This window comes from Stegodyphus dumicola, chromosome X2 (genome assembly GCF_044657685.1).
Source record: "Stegodyphus dumicola isolate Sdum_Otavi_A_Nest chromosome X2, ASM4465768v1".
NCBI classification, from domain to species: Eukaryota; Metazoa; Arthropoda; class Arachnida; order Araneae; family Eresidae; genus Stegodyphus; species Stegodyphus dumicola.
The window spans coordinates 60171866-60189353 of record NC_140781.1 but is presented as its reverse complement, the minus strand read 5'-3'; the positions used below and the strand labels follow the sequence as shown (position 1 = coordinate 60189353).

The 17488-nt window shown below is 34.0% G+C and overlaps 1 protein-coding gene across 3 annotated transcripts in view; it reads right to left on the bottom strand.

The window, feature by feature from the left end:
• Window positions 1-17488, bottom strand: part of LOC118196402 (cytochrome b5 reductase 4) — a 160077-nt gene that overhangs the window by 103194 nt on the left and 39395 nt on the right. For 2 of the 3 annotated variants that reach the window (XM_035367853.2, XM_035367852.2), the window contains exons 8-9: window positions 14011-14144; window positions 3744-3776 (exon numbers count right to left, since the gene is read on the bottom strand). In XM_035367853.2, coding sequence (XP_035223744.1) covers window positions 3744-3776; window positions 14011-14144 — 167 coding nt within the window. The remainder of the gene's footprint in view (window positions 1-3743; window positions 3777-14010; window positions 14145-17488) is intronic. The other variant, XM_035367854.2, reaches the window with a different exon arrangement.

The window sequence follows — 17488 nt, the reverse complement described above, 5'->3', positions numbered from 1 at the left end:
ACCCGTTTACTGCGCATCATCATGTCGCCAAATCCATACATGGAGATTATTTTAACCAAAAAACGTCTATGCAAAGAATCTCTAATTCTTTGGTCTATGTAAAGAAGAAAATTTTCCATACAAGTAAACGCTGCTAGAATGCGGAGGGAAAATTTGCCAAGGGATTTGGCGACGGAATCTGGCGGCCAGAATTTCCCTCTCCGCGATGTGTACCGGAAATTGAGAAACGTGTTAAGAAGAAATGTTCTTTGACAAAAAGAAAGCTACGAAAATCCGTTTTTAAATTATTGCGAAAAATCCAAGAAGAAACGTTTTATCATAGGACGTTTCTTCTTGGATTTTTCGCAATAATTTTAAAAACGGATTTTCATAGTTCTCCCCCCCCTGAAAATTACTAATCTATGAATTAATTTACTTATTATCATGTACTACGCCAAAAAATATTTTCTTGTGTCGTGCGCTACAATATAGCAAGTGGTAAAGTGTCTCGCTCCGCATCTGCGAGTGCAATCCAGAGCTGTAACTCGAGAAATAAACAATCTCGTTGTTAGGCGACGTGTGCACCACATTATTTTCATTTTTGCAATAAATGCTTATCGACGTGGTGTTCACGTCGCTCGCAGTTTGAGACAAAAACATCTCGACGCACGTCTTTTTAGCACAAGTGGTTAAAGAAATTTTAAAGGATATTCATTTAATGAACTCTTGATAACGTGACCTTCGAACTTCGACACCGGTTTCCAGCTTTGGCGGCAGATATATCACGTATGCACAGCTGTTTCCCTCTATGATGGAACGGAGCCACGTCTGTTGCAGAGAGGTTTTCCTTCTTTACAATACATATTCTTTGATTCTAACCTCCATGGTACCGTATACTAAGATTAAACCCATTTTGTTTTATACGAGAACAGGTACTTTCTTTAGTTCATGCACTGCACATGCGATTCTCGAGAATACTGGAAACCAAAAGTTGCGGGAAACTTGCTTTGCCTTTCTAAAAGGCAATCAAATTGGAGCTGCGAAAATTGGCTCTATGCCAGCAGACACTCACGTGATAGGCAATTCGCCAAAAAAGTTATCTCTTCCGACGTCGGCGCAAAAATCGCTTTTTTTGGCGGGATCATTGTATGAACTTCCCTGACTTTTCCAGATTTTGACAAAAATACTTAAATTCCCTGACTTTTCCCTGAATTTTTTGGTCAATTTTCGAATTCCCTGACTTTTCTCGGTTCTCCCGGTTTTCCAGGTAGCGTGGCAACCCTGTTTCTAGTTGTGCATATCTTCTGTTTGGTCATATAACTTTCCTCGAAACTGCACAAAAACAACTTTGGGCGAGTCTCTTTTATGCTGTACAATTTCATGCGGCAACTCCATACTCCATATTCTAACATTGTGGTGGCTCACGATGCCACTGATATGAAAGGTTACCACATCATTAAACACCAAGCATATTACAAAACTGTCATCTTCTAACAAATTCTCAAGAATTAATTCACAAAACTCACACATTTTCCTTTGTCACTTACCTGAAGATCTTGCAGTAAATGAATCTTGTATCGTTCAAAACACGGATATCAATGCAAAACATGCCAGACAGATGTTGAAGGAATATTAACTTCCTAACTGGCTAGTGGATTTTGTTTAGGTGTAGAACTCTACCGGACATGCTCCATATTTTTATCCGATATGCGGGGACAACCAGGTGATTTTCCTTTACACAAGCAACCTGTATATTCGAACTGTTTATACCATCTTCTCATGCACTTGCACTTCACGAAGCATAGAAGACAAAACGATTTCTGTTATGCAGTCGCCATCCTTACAAACCTCGAAGTGACTGGCGAAAAAGACCATTAGCGCTACCTGTTGACAACTGCATGAAACTTGAGATTTTTCCTTTTCTACCAACACATTATTTAATCAAAACTGGTTAAAATCTGAATAATTATGATTTTTTAGATTCGGGTCATTCTTCTTGAAACACCTTGTATATTAAATCAAGAAATATGAAAAATGAAAATATTTATGAAATTGGATTGCAATGAAATACAATGTGCTATAGTTGGAAGTCTTGTGGTAAACACATTTTTCTTGAACAAAAGCTTTGCTGTGACATTTGTAAATAGTTGTCTGTTATTGTTTCACTTGCAACTGTAAACATCAGTGTAATTTCTGCTCCATTTGGTTATCACAGTAAACAAGACTAGTGTAACATGTATTTGTTTGTAAAATTAATCCTGTCACAGTCTGTCTATTGTAAGAAAAACTCTCACCAGTTAATCTGCAGCTGTCTGTTGCCACAGAAATGAACCTTGACCCATTTCCCGTAGGGGTGTCTTGAAGATTTACTTTTCAGTTTGCCGCCTTGGCACATTCAAAGATGAACTGGCAGTCCTTGGTTTCACCCCTATTTGAAATATACTAGCCCTGTTGCTATAGCGACTGCCACCCATCAAGACTGTGGCGGTAGCTGTTCTTCTCATAGACAGACAGTAATAAATCAATAACTGCCATAAAATTACAATGAGTTGGCAACCGTTCCATATGATTTAACTACAGTACTAGAAGCCATTTTTCTCCACAAGTGGCGAAGTTTGATTTGTATCCACAAGTTGTGTCTTATTAAGTTCATTCAAGTTACAAAGAAAAAATGTTTGTTGGACTTGGCAATACTCCCACAGATGTAGTGATAACTCATTTTTCAGTCTCCATATGGTGTTTAACAGTAAACTTTACATTACATTTTCACAGGATAACATCCTATGAGATACTGCCAGCATTATGACAAGGTAATATGACTAACTGCCTTAGAGAATTTTTTGTAAACATTTCCCAAATGAAATGTAAAAAAAAAAAAAAATTAATTAAAATTACATGCATATTACATACAATCACAATAAACATAACACTAAATGCATTTAATGGGAATTATAAATCACTAACTGAACTTTTTAATTCTTTTAAGTTGAACAGATTACTTTGATTTGAAATTACTTCCGAATAACAATCTTTTATTAGCAATGAAATGATACATTACCATAAACTATAATATGCAGTACTATACTTCTATTTCCTGATATACAGGGTGTCCGAATCAAATGTACCTAATTTGGAGAGGTCGTTCTACTTAACAGAGAGTTATAAAGCATAAGAAAACTGTATAATTAGATACCAATATTCACAAAAGTTCTATTAAATGATCAGTACAATTCCACGTGAGCTCCCTTAGTAGCTCTAAGGATGTCTAGCCAGTAGTCCAGTTCCAGCCATGTCTGGTGCAGCATTTCCGGAGTCGAAGTAGCAACAGCCGCGGTTATGGAGGCCTGAAGATCTTCACAGGTTTTTGTTCTCCAGATTTGTGTTCCACATACTAGAGAACAATTTTTTACTTCTCTTGCTATGAAGTTTTAGCAAGAGAAGTCAGTCTTGCTAAAACTTCATAGCATTTTTCTGTTTATCGGCTCAGCAAAAGTGCAGCTATGTCAGACACTAGAAAAAAATATTGTCACCAAACTCTATGAATTCAGCTCCCACATGTGGCCAATATCGCTCTCGTAGCACTAAAACTTTGTTTTTAATCGACTATTCAAAATAGGTACATTTGATTCGGACACCCTGTATTTCTAACACACTGGGCAAATCAGTATTTTAAAAATATTAATAGCATATAATTATTCTATAAACAGAAAACTAGCCAAATAAGCATGGGAATAAGGCATTTCTAAACAAAAATTTATACTAACCATCATATTCCTCTTGGACAGCACTGGGAAGTTCTGAAAGCATACATTTGCTTTTGAAATTCAGAAAACATATTCATACAAGAATAGAAATATGGCAATTACTGCTTTGCATTAAAAATGTTGTTAAACTAACAGATATGAAAGATGTAAAAGATTAGATGCTTAGGGATAAAAGACTATTTTATTCGTTAAGATATTAATGACTCAAAAACATGTGGACCCATAACAGCAACAGTTAGAGAAAGTGATGATAAAATTTAAATTGCATATATAACACCTTCCTATTCTGGGAACTTTAAAAAAAGTAAAACGAAGATACATTGTTAAAATTTAAAACACACTAATTATTCAACTAAAATAATAAAATAAAGAACCTATCGATATCAGTCTTTAAAATGCAGTGGATGTCTTGCCAGTGTGCATCACATTAGTGGCACTAATTACAGATGGAATTAATATTTGTATGATAACAAGTATTAGTTTCAGATGGACTGGAATTATGAGTAGTGACAAGGGCACTATTTGTTGATAAGCTATGAGTCAGAAACAAGGCTTCTGCTCTCATTCTTGTACTCACAGCTTGTGAAGATTTAAAGGGTTAAATGTAGATTATTTTTTTATGCTATAATCTGCCACTCTCTGTTGTAATTATGTATTTTTTAATGGCAGGCACTAGCCATTTTATGCTCTGGCCACTATTAAGGCCAGATACAGTGGTTATTTTATTATGAAGGCACCTAATAGGCAGTGTAGCTCCTATGAAAGGGAAAGACAATTTACATTCATTCATGACTTCTCTGGGATTTGAACACGGGCCCTTCAATGCGGTAGTCAAAGCCATTAACCATTAGGGCGGCACTGTAATGATGCAAGACCATAGCTGTTGTCCTACAGCAATCGTGTCCTTTCTGCCACTTCAGCCAATTCCAGAATAGAATTTTTTCATCAAGATAGAGTGGCTGAAATGGATAAGAATGACAGTCATACTTATGCTGCCCCACTGTTTATATTCTACATGCTCCTGGATAGCACTGCAATCACATCAAGCATGTAGATTAGGAAATAAAGTGTGAATGTATCTAGCAATCACAGTTCAATACATGAAGGCATGCTATCCACTGACTCATTCCTGTAGTCCATCAAAATGAGCTGAACATCACTCTTATAGCATGCAACTTAAGACTGCAAACTGAACACACCATTTGAACTGGTTATAACAGTGAGTATAGTTACTGACTTGAAGTATTGTAAACAAAATCCAACTTTTGCAAAGGTGAAAACTCAACAGAATCAAATGGTGGACTGTTGTCAGCAACAAATTCCTTTGGAATATCAAAGCTTGCAACACAAGTTTTTAGAATATTGATTACAGGAGATGCAAATGTTGCAATTCAGTATTTTTGGGAGAAGCAGCAGCTAATAATCAAATCACATATTACATATGAAAGAATACTATAACAACCTTTTCTCAAGGTCTATCAGATTATTTTTTATTTACAGGTGGTACTTTGGTACTCTACCTTAGTTGTGTAAGCACAGGATGCAATTTGTTAACATGTTTTCAAAATCTTATGTTAGTAATAGCCAGCAGAGAGAGACTGCTGAGCAAGACATTTTACAAGTATACTTCTATGGCTTAGATGTAGCTGTCTTTGCAACAAGATTTAGGATCACTAATCACTGTCCATGACAAATAAATTTAGTCTAAGTATATATAACTCAGGCTGAGAGTTCCAAAAGGATTTTACAGGAGCATAAGGATAATTTTTTTAAGACTAGTCACTCAGGATACAGTTGTACATAAGTTGTAGCTCTATGTCATCAATTGCTACTTGTTTAAACTCATAAGTCTGAAATGTGATGCTCGAAAGATCACAGGGACCTTTACTTGAACATGATCTATGTCAGTAGTAATGACAAGAACTGATGGCAAAAGAAAACAGATGATTAAGAATAAATATTTCAGGATCTTTCTGTAATATGGTCTATTTCAGCAAACCCATTAGTTGAATATACCTGGTGTGTTTGTGGGACCACAAAAAATCCCCTGAAACTTTTACGGACTTACTACAGACATTTTGGAGTTTTGAGAAGGGGGGGAAGAGAAATGAAAAATTACAATTATGAAGTATTGAATGATAATTATAAAAGTTCAATGAATTACTTTTTTTGCAAAATTAATAACCATAAATTTTCAAACATATAAACTACTACATTTTATGTAAATATTTTAAATTACCTGAATTAATTCTTTAAAAAAAAATTACCTAATTTCTGCTGCTTTTTTTTATTTTCTGATGTTTGTGGGCTTGTCTTTCTTTTATGGTGAACTTCATAATTGCAGGAAGGTTGACTTTTATTTTCCTCATTTACAGTTCAAGAAATTTCCTCGAGAACTGCACATACAGAGGTAGAAGCAGTTTGCTTTTCTGCTAATGTAGAAGTTTTTTCAGAGACTTTTATAGGTGGCTCATCTGAAATACATGTTTTTAAGTCCTCTTGATATGTTTTCCAACTTCTGTTCATATTCAGTAAGAGATCTTTGTGAATTGGATCAGTCATTGGATTTTTTGAGCCATATTTTTCACATGAGGTTTCTTTAGAAGCCATTAAATCATATTTAATAGTCTGCACTGCATCTAGGGAATCAATCTTAAGAGAGGTTCTATAGTCAGTGACAAGTGTATCCATTAAGTTGAATGCACTTTCCACTAATGGGCCATGGAAGCAGCTAAGGCAGGCTTTGACCAATTTAGCCAATGTAGGATACTTATAATCATTTGTGAAATCATCTTTTATATTAAAAACTTTAGACCAATATTTATCAATTGTACACTTGACTTGATTTCCACTTTCATCAGATGTGTAGAGCATTTCTTTGGTGATATCAATATCACTCTGGTATAACCTTATTTCAGCTTCTACTTTTGACTTTTCATTATCACTAAAAATATGGGACATAAAAGATGATAATTTTTCAAAAGCTAATATTATACTGGTTTTACCTCTTAGCTCTGGATCTAATGCTGTAAAACTAATTAGATATGAATTTTTAAGGGGTAATTTCTGTTTCATATGCTGTGCTGTATTAGTATAAGCTTTCATCAGAGAAATTTGGAATTCTTTTGCTATTGGATGATTTTTTGATAATTTCTTCAGGAGAGTGGAAGCTTCTGCACCAGTAAATATTACTTTGCTAGGTAGATGGAATTCTGGATTTGTGACATCAACCTTTAATAAATCATTATAAGATGTGCACTCTATATTTTCTGGCTTCATAAAAATAGAAAAAAATTTTGCCATCAATTTATAAATACTGGAATGTATTAAATGAAGCATTGGTTTTTTTGTTTCAAATAATTTAATATATGTGTTGAACTCTGGTAATGCTGCTGAATATAATGCCATATGCAATAAAGTTTTGTTTTGCATAACAAATAACCCATTTAGTATTCTTTTTTTCTTCGAGCTAAAGCATCCTTTGTGAGTTGTTGGGAATGCAAGCAAGAATACACCCCTTCAACAATTTTTTTCTGAGCTGGAGAAATATTTCTTTTATTGTATACAATTTCAACATAAGAAAAATAATCCCCTTTATCAGTTTTATCCAAGTAGTGAAAATAAAATGCAATAAGAGCATTCCACAGATCTTCGATTCTTTCTAAAACACATAAAATGTACAGCCACCTATGGTCTGGTCTCTTCAAGGGCTTAAGTTTTTTAATGGCAAGGGATTCACAGATTTTGAAAAAATTTTCTCTTTTACTGCAGCTTTTCATATCAAAATAGATGTCATCAAACAAATCTTCTAAGTGTCTATCAAAACATGAAGCAAATTTTTTTGCACAGTTATTAGCTGTGTGACATGTGTCACCATCAATATCTAAAAAGTGGGGTGCTTTGTTTGATCGTAGTCTGGTTTCAACACCCTTTTTTTTTTTTTTTTCCACGCATGGTGTTACATGAGTCCATTAATACACTAATTAAGTTTGCCCATGGAATATTATTATCTTCAATAGTATTAACAACTGCTTTAAAAACAGCTTCTGAATTGCAAGATTCCATCTTTAGAGATGCAAAATGATGAACTACAACTTCATTTTGATTGTTGTCATAAAACTGCACCAATATTGCCAGTATACTTTCTTGAACATTGCTAGTACTTTCATCCAAATTTAGAGAAAATAGAGTCTCCTTTAAAGTTTTAATGATATTTTCCTTAATAGTTTTTGAGAGCCCATATTTCATCTTATAACATGCAGTAGTCCTAGACATTTCCAACAAGTTTAGTGCCGTCTGATCACGGCTCAACTGTTTGCAGAGTTCAATTAAATTGGGAGCTACATTGAAAGAAAGAGAATTCTCGGCGATAAACGAAGTTATTAATACCTCTTGGCGTGCTTTTCTTGTCACTATATCCAATGGCCGAGCATCAGTCTCCAGTAAATCATCAGTATTTTTTGAATTAGCATAATTACTTAAAGTCATTGAATGTCTAATGCACTTTGAATATTTTATGTGCGTCACAGTTTTAGAATGATTTGTGAAAGCCTTGAATCCTTCCCCACCATACTTCAGCAGTGAGTTACAAAAAACACAATATGCTTGTCCAGCAACATTTATTTTCTTGCACCATGTGCCGATGGTATCCCCATTACCATCTCTCCGTTCAATCCAATTCCACCTAAATGCATTCCGGACACCTTCTTCTAATTGTATAATATCACTATTTATATCGAGAAATTTCATAGTGAAATTCCCTTGCGCACATAAATAAAAAAATATTTCAATAAACGAAACAAAAAATTTACACGTGCATCAATAAATGAAAATTTTACACAGCGGAGAAAAAAAAAGTTGAGAAGCGATCAATGACAAATAGCTAATCCCCCTTCTCTACTTATTGGCGCCATGCCAGGAGAGATAAGACCTTTGAACCCAGAGTCACGTGATCGCACATCGGGTCGAACGAAGTCTCTCCCTTTTTTTTCTGCCGCGCCTACTTGCCAAAAAGAATCCAGAAGAGAATGTCCGAGAACCGGGGGAATGAGTCATAACTCGCAATAAGGAAAGAACAAAAAAGAAGTTTTTTCTCCCTTTTCACGCATTATCACTGCCTTTGAAGGAAGAAAGGAAAAGTTTTCACCACACACACTGACCTTGCGTTTTCTGTTTTCAAAGCAAACAAAATTACCCAGATCAAAATAAATAATTCATTATTATTCCTACTTCCTTTTGAACGACGATCCCCGGAATTTCTGGGTATCGAAGTTCAAAATCCCCAGAATTCCGGGGTTTCCCCGGAGCACAAACACCCGATATACAGTCAAATGGCAATAACTTGAAGTTTCGCAAGTTCAATACCTATTAAAAACAACTTTTTTATGAAATTTGAGCCCCTTCTATCACAAGTTGAATTTCAGTGAATTATGGTATCTCTTCCTCCAATCTTGCAAATGCATTATTGAGAATTCACTGTACTTTGTGTTACTTCTTAAATGATAATAGACAGCCATAACATATATTAACAAAAAGGTTTTATTAAAAAATACATCAAAAGCCCATAAATATACGAAAATATTCGCTTACTGGCTTCAAATGTGCAACAAATATTTTGTGTAGTTTTCTAACATAACTATGACATATTTAAAAAAAAGGGGGGAGGTGGCTGACTAAACCAAATAATTTTACAAACTGTTCAGGAATATATTCAACACAATTTTTACTAAAATCTGTAAACAAAACATTCATGGATATTTCAATTTAATAATAATTATGTTTTTTAAAAGTGCCCCATTTATTCAACAAATATATGTCATCAAATGCTTTTAAATGTTATTAAATGTGATTATAGCACTTAAAAGCATTTATTTATATGCTAATCTCATACATCATTTCAACAGTTAAATTACTTAAAATAGCCAGCCAAAAGCATATAAAACTACAGATTTTACAAATAGCAAGCAAAGCAATGCTTTTTAACAATTTAATCATTTTACACCCATATTTGTCAACCTACAACACTCAAAAAGCAGATTTTTTTAAGAAATCTGGAAAATTTTTTTTAACAAAAAGATTTTTTAAATAATAAAGGCATGGAGAATGTAAATATATTTTTAATAATGAATTAACTTTAAATTGTAACTAATTAATATCTGAAAGTTCAGTTATTATTTCTTAAATACAAATAATGCAAAAATACTTTTATGTAAAAAAAAAAAAAAAAAAAAAAAAAAAGCAAGAAAAAGTTTTATTTCTTGTACCTTCTTAAATAGAAAAATACTCAGTTTTGGTAATCATTAAATACTTTAACCAGATCATTGATTGCAAAACATAAAATAATGTAATTCTGCACCATGGAATTGTGTTAAAAACACTGAATGACGGCAAAATGAAGCATACAAAAAAGCAAAATGCTTTTGTTCAAGTCCGAAGACAAAAACATAAATATTCATTCTTCAACATATAAACTTACAATAATCAGAAAATGTGTCTTTTGTCAAATGATTTTGTTTTTTAATCTTGGGAAAGCTTTACACTTATATTTTGTGGTATTATTTTGAGAATTGCCAATTAAATTGCTCACAAGGTGAGAAATTAGTTAATTTTTCTCACACCTATTTTTAACAATGGAAGCAATAACTACATCTCCATTTACTCAAGGTATTTTATAGCTTTCAACAGCCTTTTATCTTAACTCTAGAAGCATTTAGGTCTTCCTTAAAAAATGCAAGTGGTTGATGATTCTAGTTAAACATTTCTCTAAAGAAAACCAACGTGTACATACATATTTCTGATTTTTTTTCTTATTTTAATATTATGCAACTGTTGGAAATGTTTTAATTTTTCCTTCCTTTTAGCAATCTTTCCAAGATAATAATAAATATGAACAATATGTTCAATCACACTTATTGGCATAGAAGCTGAGCCTTTTTCACTACTAAATTTAAGAAACGACAGGTGCATTTTATAATTTGCAACATGAATTTTCTTTTTTTTTTTCCCCTTAAGATTCTTGCAACATCAGTCTTCAAGCCTAAAATTCCTGGTATGGCACTAAGTGCTAAGCAATAATCCTAAAGAACTGCATTTTCTTTAAAAGTTTCAATAATCAACTGTGCTGTTATTAAAGCCTGTCGAATCTCTTCTAAAGTGGAGACAGAAAAGAAAGTAAACTACAGTCGGTTTCTGAAGACTGTAGAGTTAAAAAAAAAAAAAAAAAGAAACAACAACTGGATACAGTTTTGCACAGTATTATTGCTCCCAAATGTAAAGAGGCAGAATGGAACTGTTTTGATACGATCAATAACTGAAGATTCATTTTTCACACCAATTTTTTAACCCATTTCTTGTACAACTGCAGCTGTTTTTGTCCTTGAGTATTCCTTTGAAATTTTAACTGCTGGGAAATATTTTTCTAAAAAAGCTGCAGCATGATCTGATGCATTTAGTGGCAGGTTGTGCTCCAGTAAAAAGGCAGACTACTGGTATTCTGCATTAAGTACTTTTTAGTCTTATGTTTCCACAGAAAAATTTAATTTTTTTCACAGTACAACTCACATTGCCCTTGTGTACGCACATGTTTAAGAACGTTGGCCCTTCCACCAAGCGATACTGAAAAATTGCAATGACAAACAATAAATATTGCAATATTACATTTCCTTGACAAAATAATAGTCATAGACATAAATAAGACAAAGGATCACAGTTTCTTAAACTGTTTCTGGGAAGCGCATGAAACTTATGCTGCTCACTGGTAAGACGAACGACATAAACAATCTCGATCTTGGTTTGTGCTCATTGGTTAATATAAGCCAGATGACCCGCAGCAGTGCTTAGTTCTCATTGGAGAACTGTAACACAATGTTTTTCGGGCGCATGTTCCAGGTTCTCAAAGCAGAAATGCACCATATCTCAGTGATGAAACTACTTCCCTTTTTTTATATGCACCTAGAGAAAAACGCTTTCAGATGCCAAAAAATACTTTTTTTGGGGGGGGTAAATAATGAAGCTTTAAGTCAAGCTACATAAAAATTGTGAGAAATTTTAAGAATAACAGAAAGTCAGGAGAAATATGTTAAAAACTGGGTTGGCAGGAGTATGGTGAGAAATCAGGAGTCGATGTTTGATTATCAATAGATTTAGAATAGTTATGTTTCATTATCAATAGATTTTGTTTTGTTTTTCCCATATCATTAATCTAAAATCAAAAAGTGGGAGAATGTCCCATTCTTGCTACTAAATGGCGGGCATCCTCCTTTTTCTCTCTGAGATCTGAGAATGAGACTGGATTCGAACATTTGAGTATCATCAATATAAAAACCTCTCCATTAGGAAACGCAGTTAAAAATGTCACTGTAAGACATAGCTGCCTTAAAATGTTTAGTACCAATCTTGTAAACAATGTAATTTAGTTTTTCCTTTGAATAAAATAGTATATGTACAGACAAGTCTGCCTATTATCATGAAGAAAAGTTTATTGCAGCACCTGGCATTATGAACAATGAAAATGCATGAGGTAAGTGAATTTTATATTACTTTTATAATAACGAACCTGATGTGAGAACACCCTTCTAGACTAATCTAATAATGTTCAGCCCATTTAAAAAAGTAACATACATTTACTCAAGCTCCTAAGAAATACATTAGTAGCTTTGCAGGTTTTCTAGGAACAATTTCTATGAGCTGAAGATATCATTATGCTAATAAATGTTAACAAATTCAGGCCTGAGATAAATATCAGTTGAATGAGTAAAGCCGACTCTATAAAAATTGAAATTCACTCAAAACATTATAAATTCTTATTTCATAGTGCTAAAAAATGTCTGGTAACAACGAACTCTTACAGAAAAATTATCAGCTTACAGAAAACTTCCAGTATCACAAAAAAGATGAAGCAAAACACCAGTGCCCATTTCCAGCCCAACCAACAGAACATAAGTTCAGATTCAGGTAGGAGTTATATTGTATTCATTATGAAAGGAATAAATATTTTAATGATATCAATAACAACAAAAAACTTCGAACTCCTGCTAAAATATAAACTCTAATCCTAATTACAGCAAAAAAATCAAATTTGTTTCACTTTTTTAAACTTCACCCTATCTACTTTAGTAGGAGTGGGATAAAGTACAGTCAAATTTGAAAGTACAGTCAAAAGTCTTTAATCTGGACTCATTGGGACTTCAGCGATTCCGGATTACAGATCATCAGTTTAAATCTGGTAAGATGGCATGCAGAAATTATAAAATTAAAAATATGAACCCATAATTTATGAAATAAAGAGCAATTATGATCTAAAGGGTATCAAAATTTACAAAAAAAAAAAGCTTAATATTTATTTGTTTACTTTATTAAACATTTCTTTCAACGCACGCATGCGTAAAGCATACATTATGCATAGTCGAAATTAGAAAATTGCAACCAGAAAACTATTTGATGTGTATTCGTGATATTTATAATGACGAGGAATTTTATTTAAATCATATCAAAGATGGAGTAAATCAAGAAGAAATACTACATTTAGTAAGGAATTATAAGCTGAATAAAATAAAAACATCTGCCCTGAAGATAAGCATAGTGCTGACAGATCAACTTCCAGTTCATTGCGCGCTGCTACATCCCCCTCCCAGCAGAGCAGCATGAAATTGATAGAGATTTTGGAATGGTTAGAGAAACAAAGCATATGCCTTTATCCCTTTTCTGCAGCAATTCCACTTTCTGTTTGATGGACATCGAAACATGCTTTCGCTTTGTAGATCCTTTGACAGCTCCAGAATCGGAAATTCTTTTTGACATAATCAAAAGTTCAATCTTTCTTTTATAAAATTGCTCTAACAGTCTGCAAAAAATAATAAGCTGTATCCAATTAGAAGATTAAGGAACAATGCAATCTGCAACATTAACTGAAATAGATAATTTTAGCTTAGCATATACTGTCCGTTATACATTAAACGTGCATGCGTAAAACGCAAGTGCAGAAAGTTCGAAGCTTTGAGATCTGGATTATAGATCATTCCGGATTATGAATGTCCAAATTAAACACTTTTGACTGTATATAAAACAATGCAACATTATTGTTTCCTTAAATTACATTACAATTTTCAATGTATGGCTGATAATGGGGTTCACTCCCGTTTAATGTTACCATTTTTTTAACTGAATATGGCAAAGTACATAAGAAGTATTTGTTCATGGAAGGTTTCTCATAGAAAGCGGTCTATATTTCCTACTAAAAAAAATATTTTCAAGAATTTATTCCTCTTACCAATTTTTAGAAGCTGCGGACCTGAATTATCCTTTTTAATAAATAATACGTTTTTTATTAAATCAGTAATGATTTCAGGGAAGAGAACATTTAAATTGTCAATGACGATCCGGACAGTATTTTCATCTTTATAACTGGAAAAGAAAACAAAGAAAACATTAAATACTTAGGGAATTAAGCATATATAGTATATATGTGCATAGATTCTATATACATTTAACAAGATTAATTTCATGCATTAATAAGATAATAGCGGGTTTTTCTAGTCATGGGTTTCAAACATAATGCCTGAAATAAAACTTCACAAACTTCAGATGGAAAGCAGATTTCCAGATAAAAATTTCTCTAGCTGCCACTTTCAATGCATTTAACGAATTTAAAAAGGTTTAATTTCTTTTTAGATATGTTATATATGTGTGTGCACATAAGGTAAAAAAGTTTAGGAAAATTACATAATGCAGCATGCACAGCAAAATAAGTGGCAAAAATAGTTTCTTTACAACAAGTGTAAACTTAGCTTACTGATTCCGTCATGAGCTAATATTAAAAAATATTTTTAGTATAATACTTAAAAATTATATATATTTATTACGTCATAAAATTTGAACTGCTTTTATCAGTAATATGCGCATATTTCAGAGTGCATGCTTAAAAAATTTTAATTAGGCAAACTTAATCTTTCCACCAGTAACATAGGAAACAAGATTCTGTTGCTGCAAAACTTTAAGGTAAAAGGAAATTCATACATGTGAGAAAACTCAAAAACAGTTCATTTCAGATCACAGCACTAAATATTATAAAATTCCTGCATGATAGTGCGGTTCCTAAATTCTTTGTACTATTCTTGGGCAGCACAAGTTATTGAGATAGTGGTAGTGGTAGTGGTAGATTTATGGCGCAAAGCTCTATAGGCCATATGCGCCAATCGCAGGATTCGTATTTCGCATAGAAAGTATAAAAGAAAAAATTTAAAGCAACAGCACACTTTTAAAATGGAGGCAAGTAAAAAGATGGTGAAATGGTGGGATGAAAATGTTGATTATGAGTGAGTGAGTGAGTGAGTGATTATGGCGCAAAAACCAGAGATGGTTATGATGCGCCAAACACAAGATGGGATGATTACAATTGATGACATTAAAATTCAATCAATAAAAACAAGTAGATAAATGTACCAAATCCAGAGGATGAAGTCATATAAACACAAGTTAAAAGCACATATTAAAATTCAAGACACAGTCTTCAAAACAAATTACATTTGGTAATAAAAGCCAATCTCTTTTAAATAATAAAATAAATTACAATTCACCTCTCTTCCGATTAAACGGTCGAGAGGTAAGTCACAGCTATTAAAATATTTCTGGCGAAGACTATTAAAACATGGACACTCAATTAAAATATGACGAACAGATAAACAAACATTACAATTAAAACAAACAAGCTCATTTTCAGCTTTGAGAAGATAGTTATGTGTGACTCCGAGTGTGACCAATTCTGAGGCGAGTCAAAAGAACGTCCTCCTTACGATTTCCAACAAAATCCCAATGCTCAATTCTAGGCTTGACGTTTCTCAACTTGTTGTGACGCTGAACATCCCAAAATTGCTACCATTTTTTTCGGACCTTTCCCTTGATGACATTGCAGATATCTCCAAAAGGGATAAGGCGACTGGACAGTTCAACAGCAGATTTCGCTGCGATATCTGCAAGCTCATTTCCCTTTATTCCAGCATGTCCAGGAACCCAGCAGTAAAGGACTTCATAACCTCGAATCGTTAAATTTATATGAATTTTGAGAACATCCACTACCACAGGATTCTGAGTGTTGGGAAAAGCTTCCAAGGATTTAAGAGCACTATACGAGTCTGTGTAAACTATGAACTTTTTGTGGCAGAGCTTTGAGATGTACAAAAGACCATAATATATTGCAGTCAGTTCAGATGTTAGGACTGAGAGAGCATGGTGCAGGCATCTGCCCTCTATGTAATTTTCAAATACAAAAGCCATCCCGACATGATCATTTGACTTTGATCCATCTGTGTATATCGGATAATAACTGCTATATTTGTGCCTGTGCTCAGCAAAGAGTTGTCTATAAACGATCTCATTAGTGCTTGCCTTCACGTGATGTTTGAAAACATCAAGAAGCTGAATCTGTGAATTTTCCCAAGGTGGGATTTCAAAGTTCTGTACTGCTTGGGGGCGCATATCAGAGAGGGAAAGTTCCTCAATGATAGGGCGAAGTCTTAAAGGAAAGGTAGGAACACAGGATGGACGTGTTTCAAATAAAGTGTTACACTCATTATCAAGTAAGCACAGCTTATTGGGATGTTCAGGTTGGGATAAGATATTAAAATATTGTAAAAGGGACAATTGCTCACGCCTCAGATAAAGTGATGGTTCGTTAGACTCAACGTATAGGCTCTGTACAGGAGAAGTCCTGAAAGCTCCTGAACAAATCCGCAAACCTTGATGGTGAACAGGATCCAGTTTTAACAAAACAGATGAGCGAGCAGATCCATAAACCACTGAGCCATAGTCCAGTCTAGAGCGGATAAGCGTTCTGTAAATGCGAAGCATGGAGCAACGCTCTGCACCCCAAGAGGTGTTCGCCAACACTTTTAAAATATTTAGTGTTTTTAGACACTTCTTTCTCAGGTTTAAAACATGAGAAAGGAAAGTCAATTTCTGGTCGAACGTCACTCCTAAAAATTTCACTTCGGGCGCAACTGGAATAATTGTACCATTTAGATATAACTCAGGTTCAGGATGGAGACCTCGCTTCCTACAAAAGTGCACGCACACAGTTTTCTGTTTCGAAAAGGTAAATCCCTGTTTGTCTGACCATTCTTGGATCTTATTCAGAGCCATCTGCAATTGCCTCTCTATGTATCTCATGTCTGCTCCTCGACAGCTAATCTGTAAATCATCTACATATAGTGATCCCAAGATGGTAGGAGGAAGTTCTTTTAATACAGAATTTATTTTTAAACTGAACAGCGTTACACTAAGCACACAGCCTTGAGGCACACCCTCTTCCTGTTGGAAAACATCCGAAAAACAGAGCCAATCCTTACTTGAAAACTTCTACTGTTCAAGAAATTCTGAATGAAAATTGGTAGGTTGCCGCACAAGCCACTCTCGTGAAGATCCCGAAGTATACCGTATCTCCATGCCTTATCACAAGCTTTTTCAATGTCGAAGAATATCGAGACAAGGTGGCTTCTTCTTACAAATGCTTTTCGAATAGATGTCTCTAAGAGGAGCATGTTATCTACAGTCGTTCTTCCCTTTTGAAAACCGCTCTGATAAGGCGATATAATATCATTTTTTTCCAAGAAGTAGACTAGGCAGCTGTTTACCATCTTTTCAAACAGTTTGCATACGCAACTCGTAAGGGCAATTGGCCGATAGTTCGATGGATTCCTTGGATCTTTCCCTGGCTTAGCAATAGGAATTACAACAGCTCTCCTCCACGCACT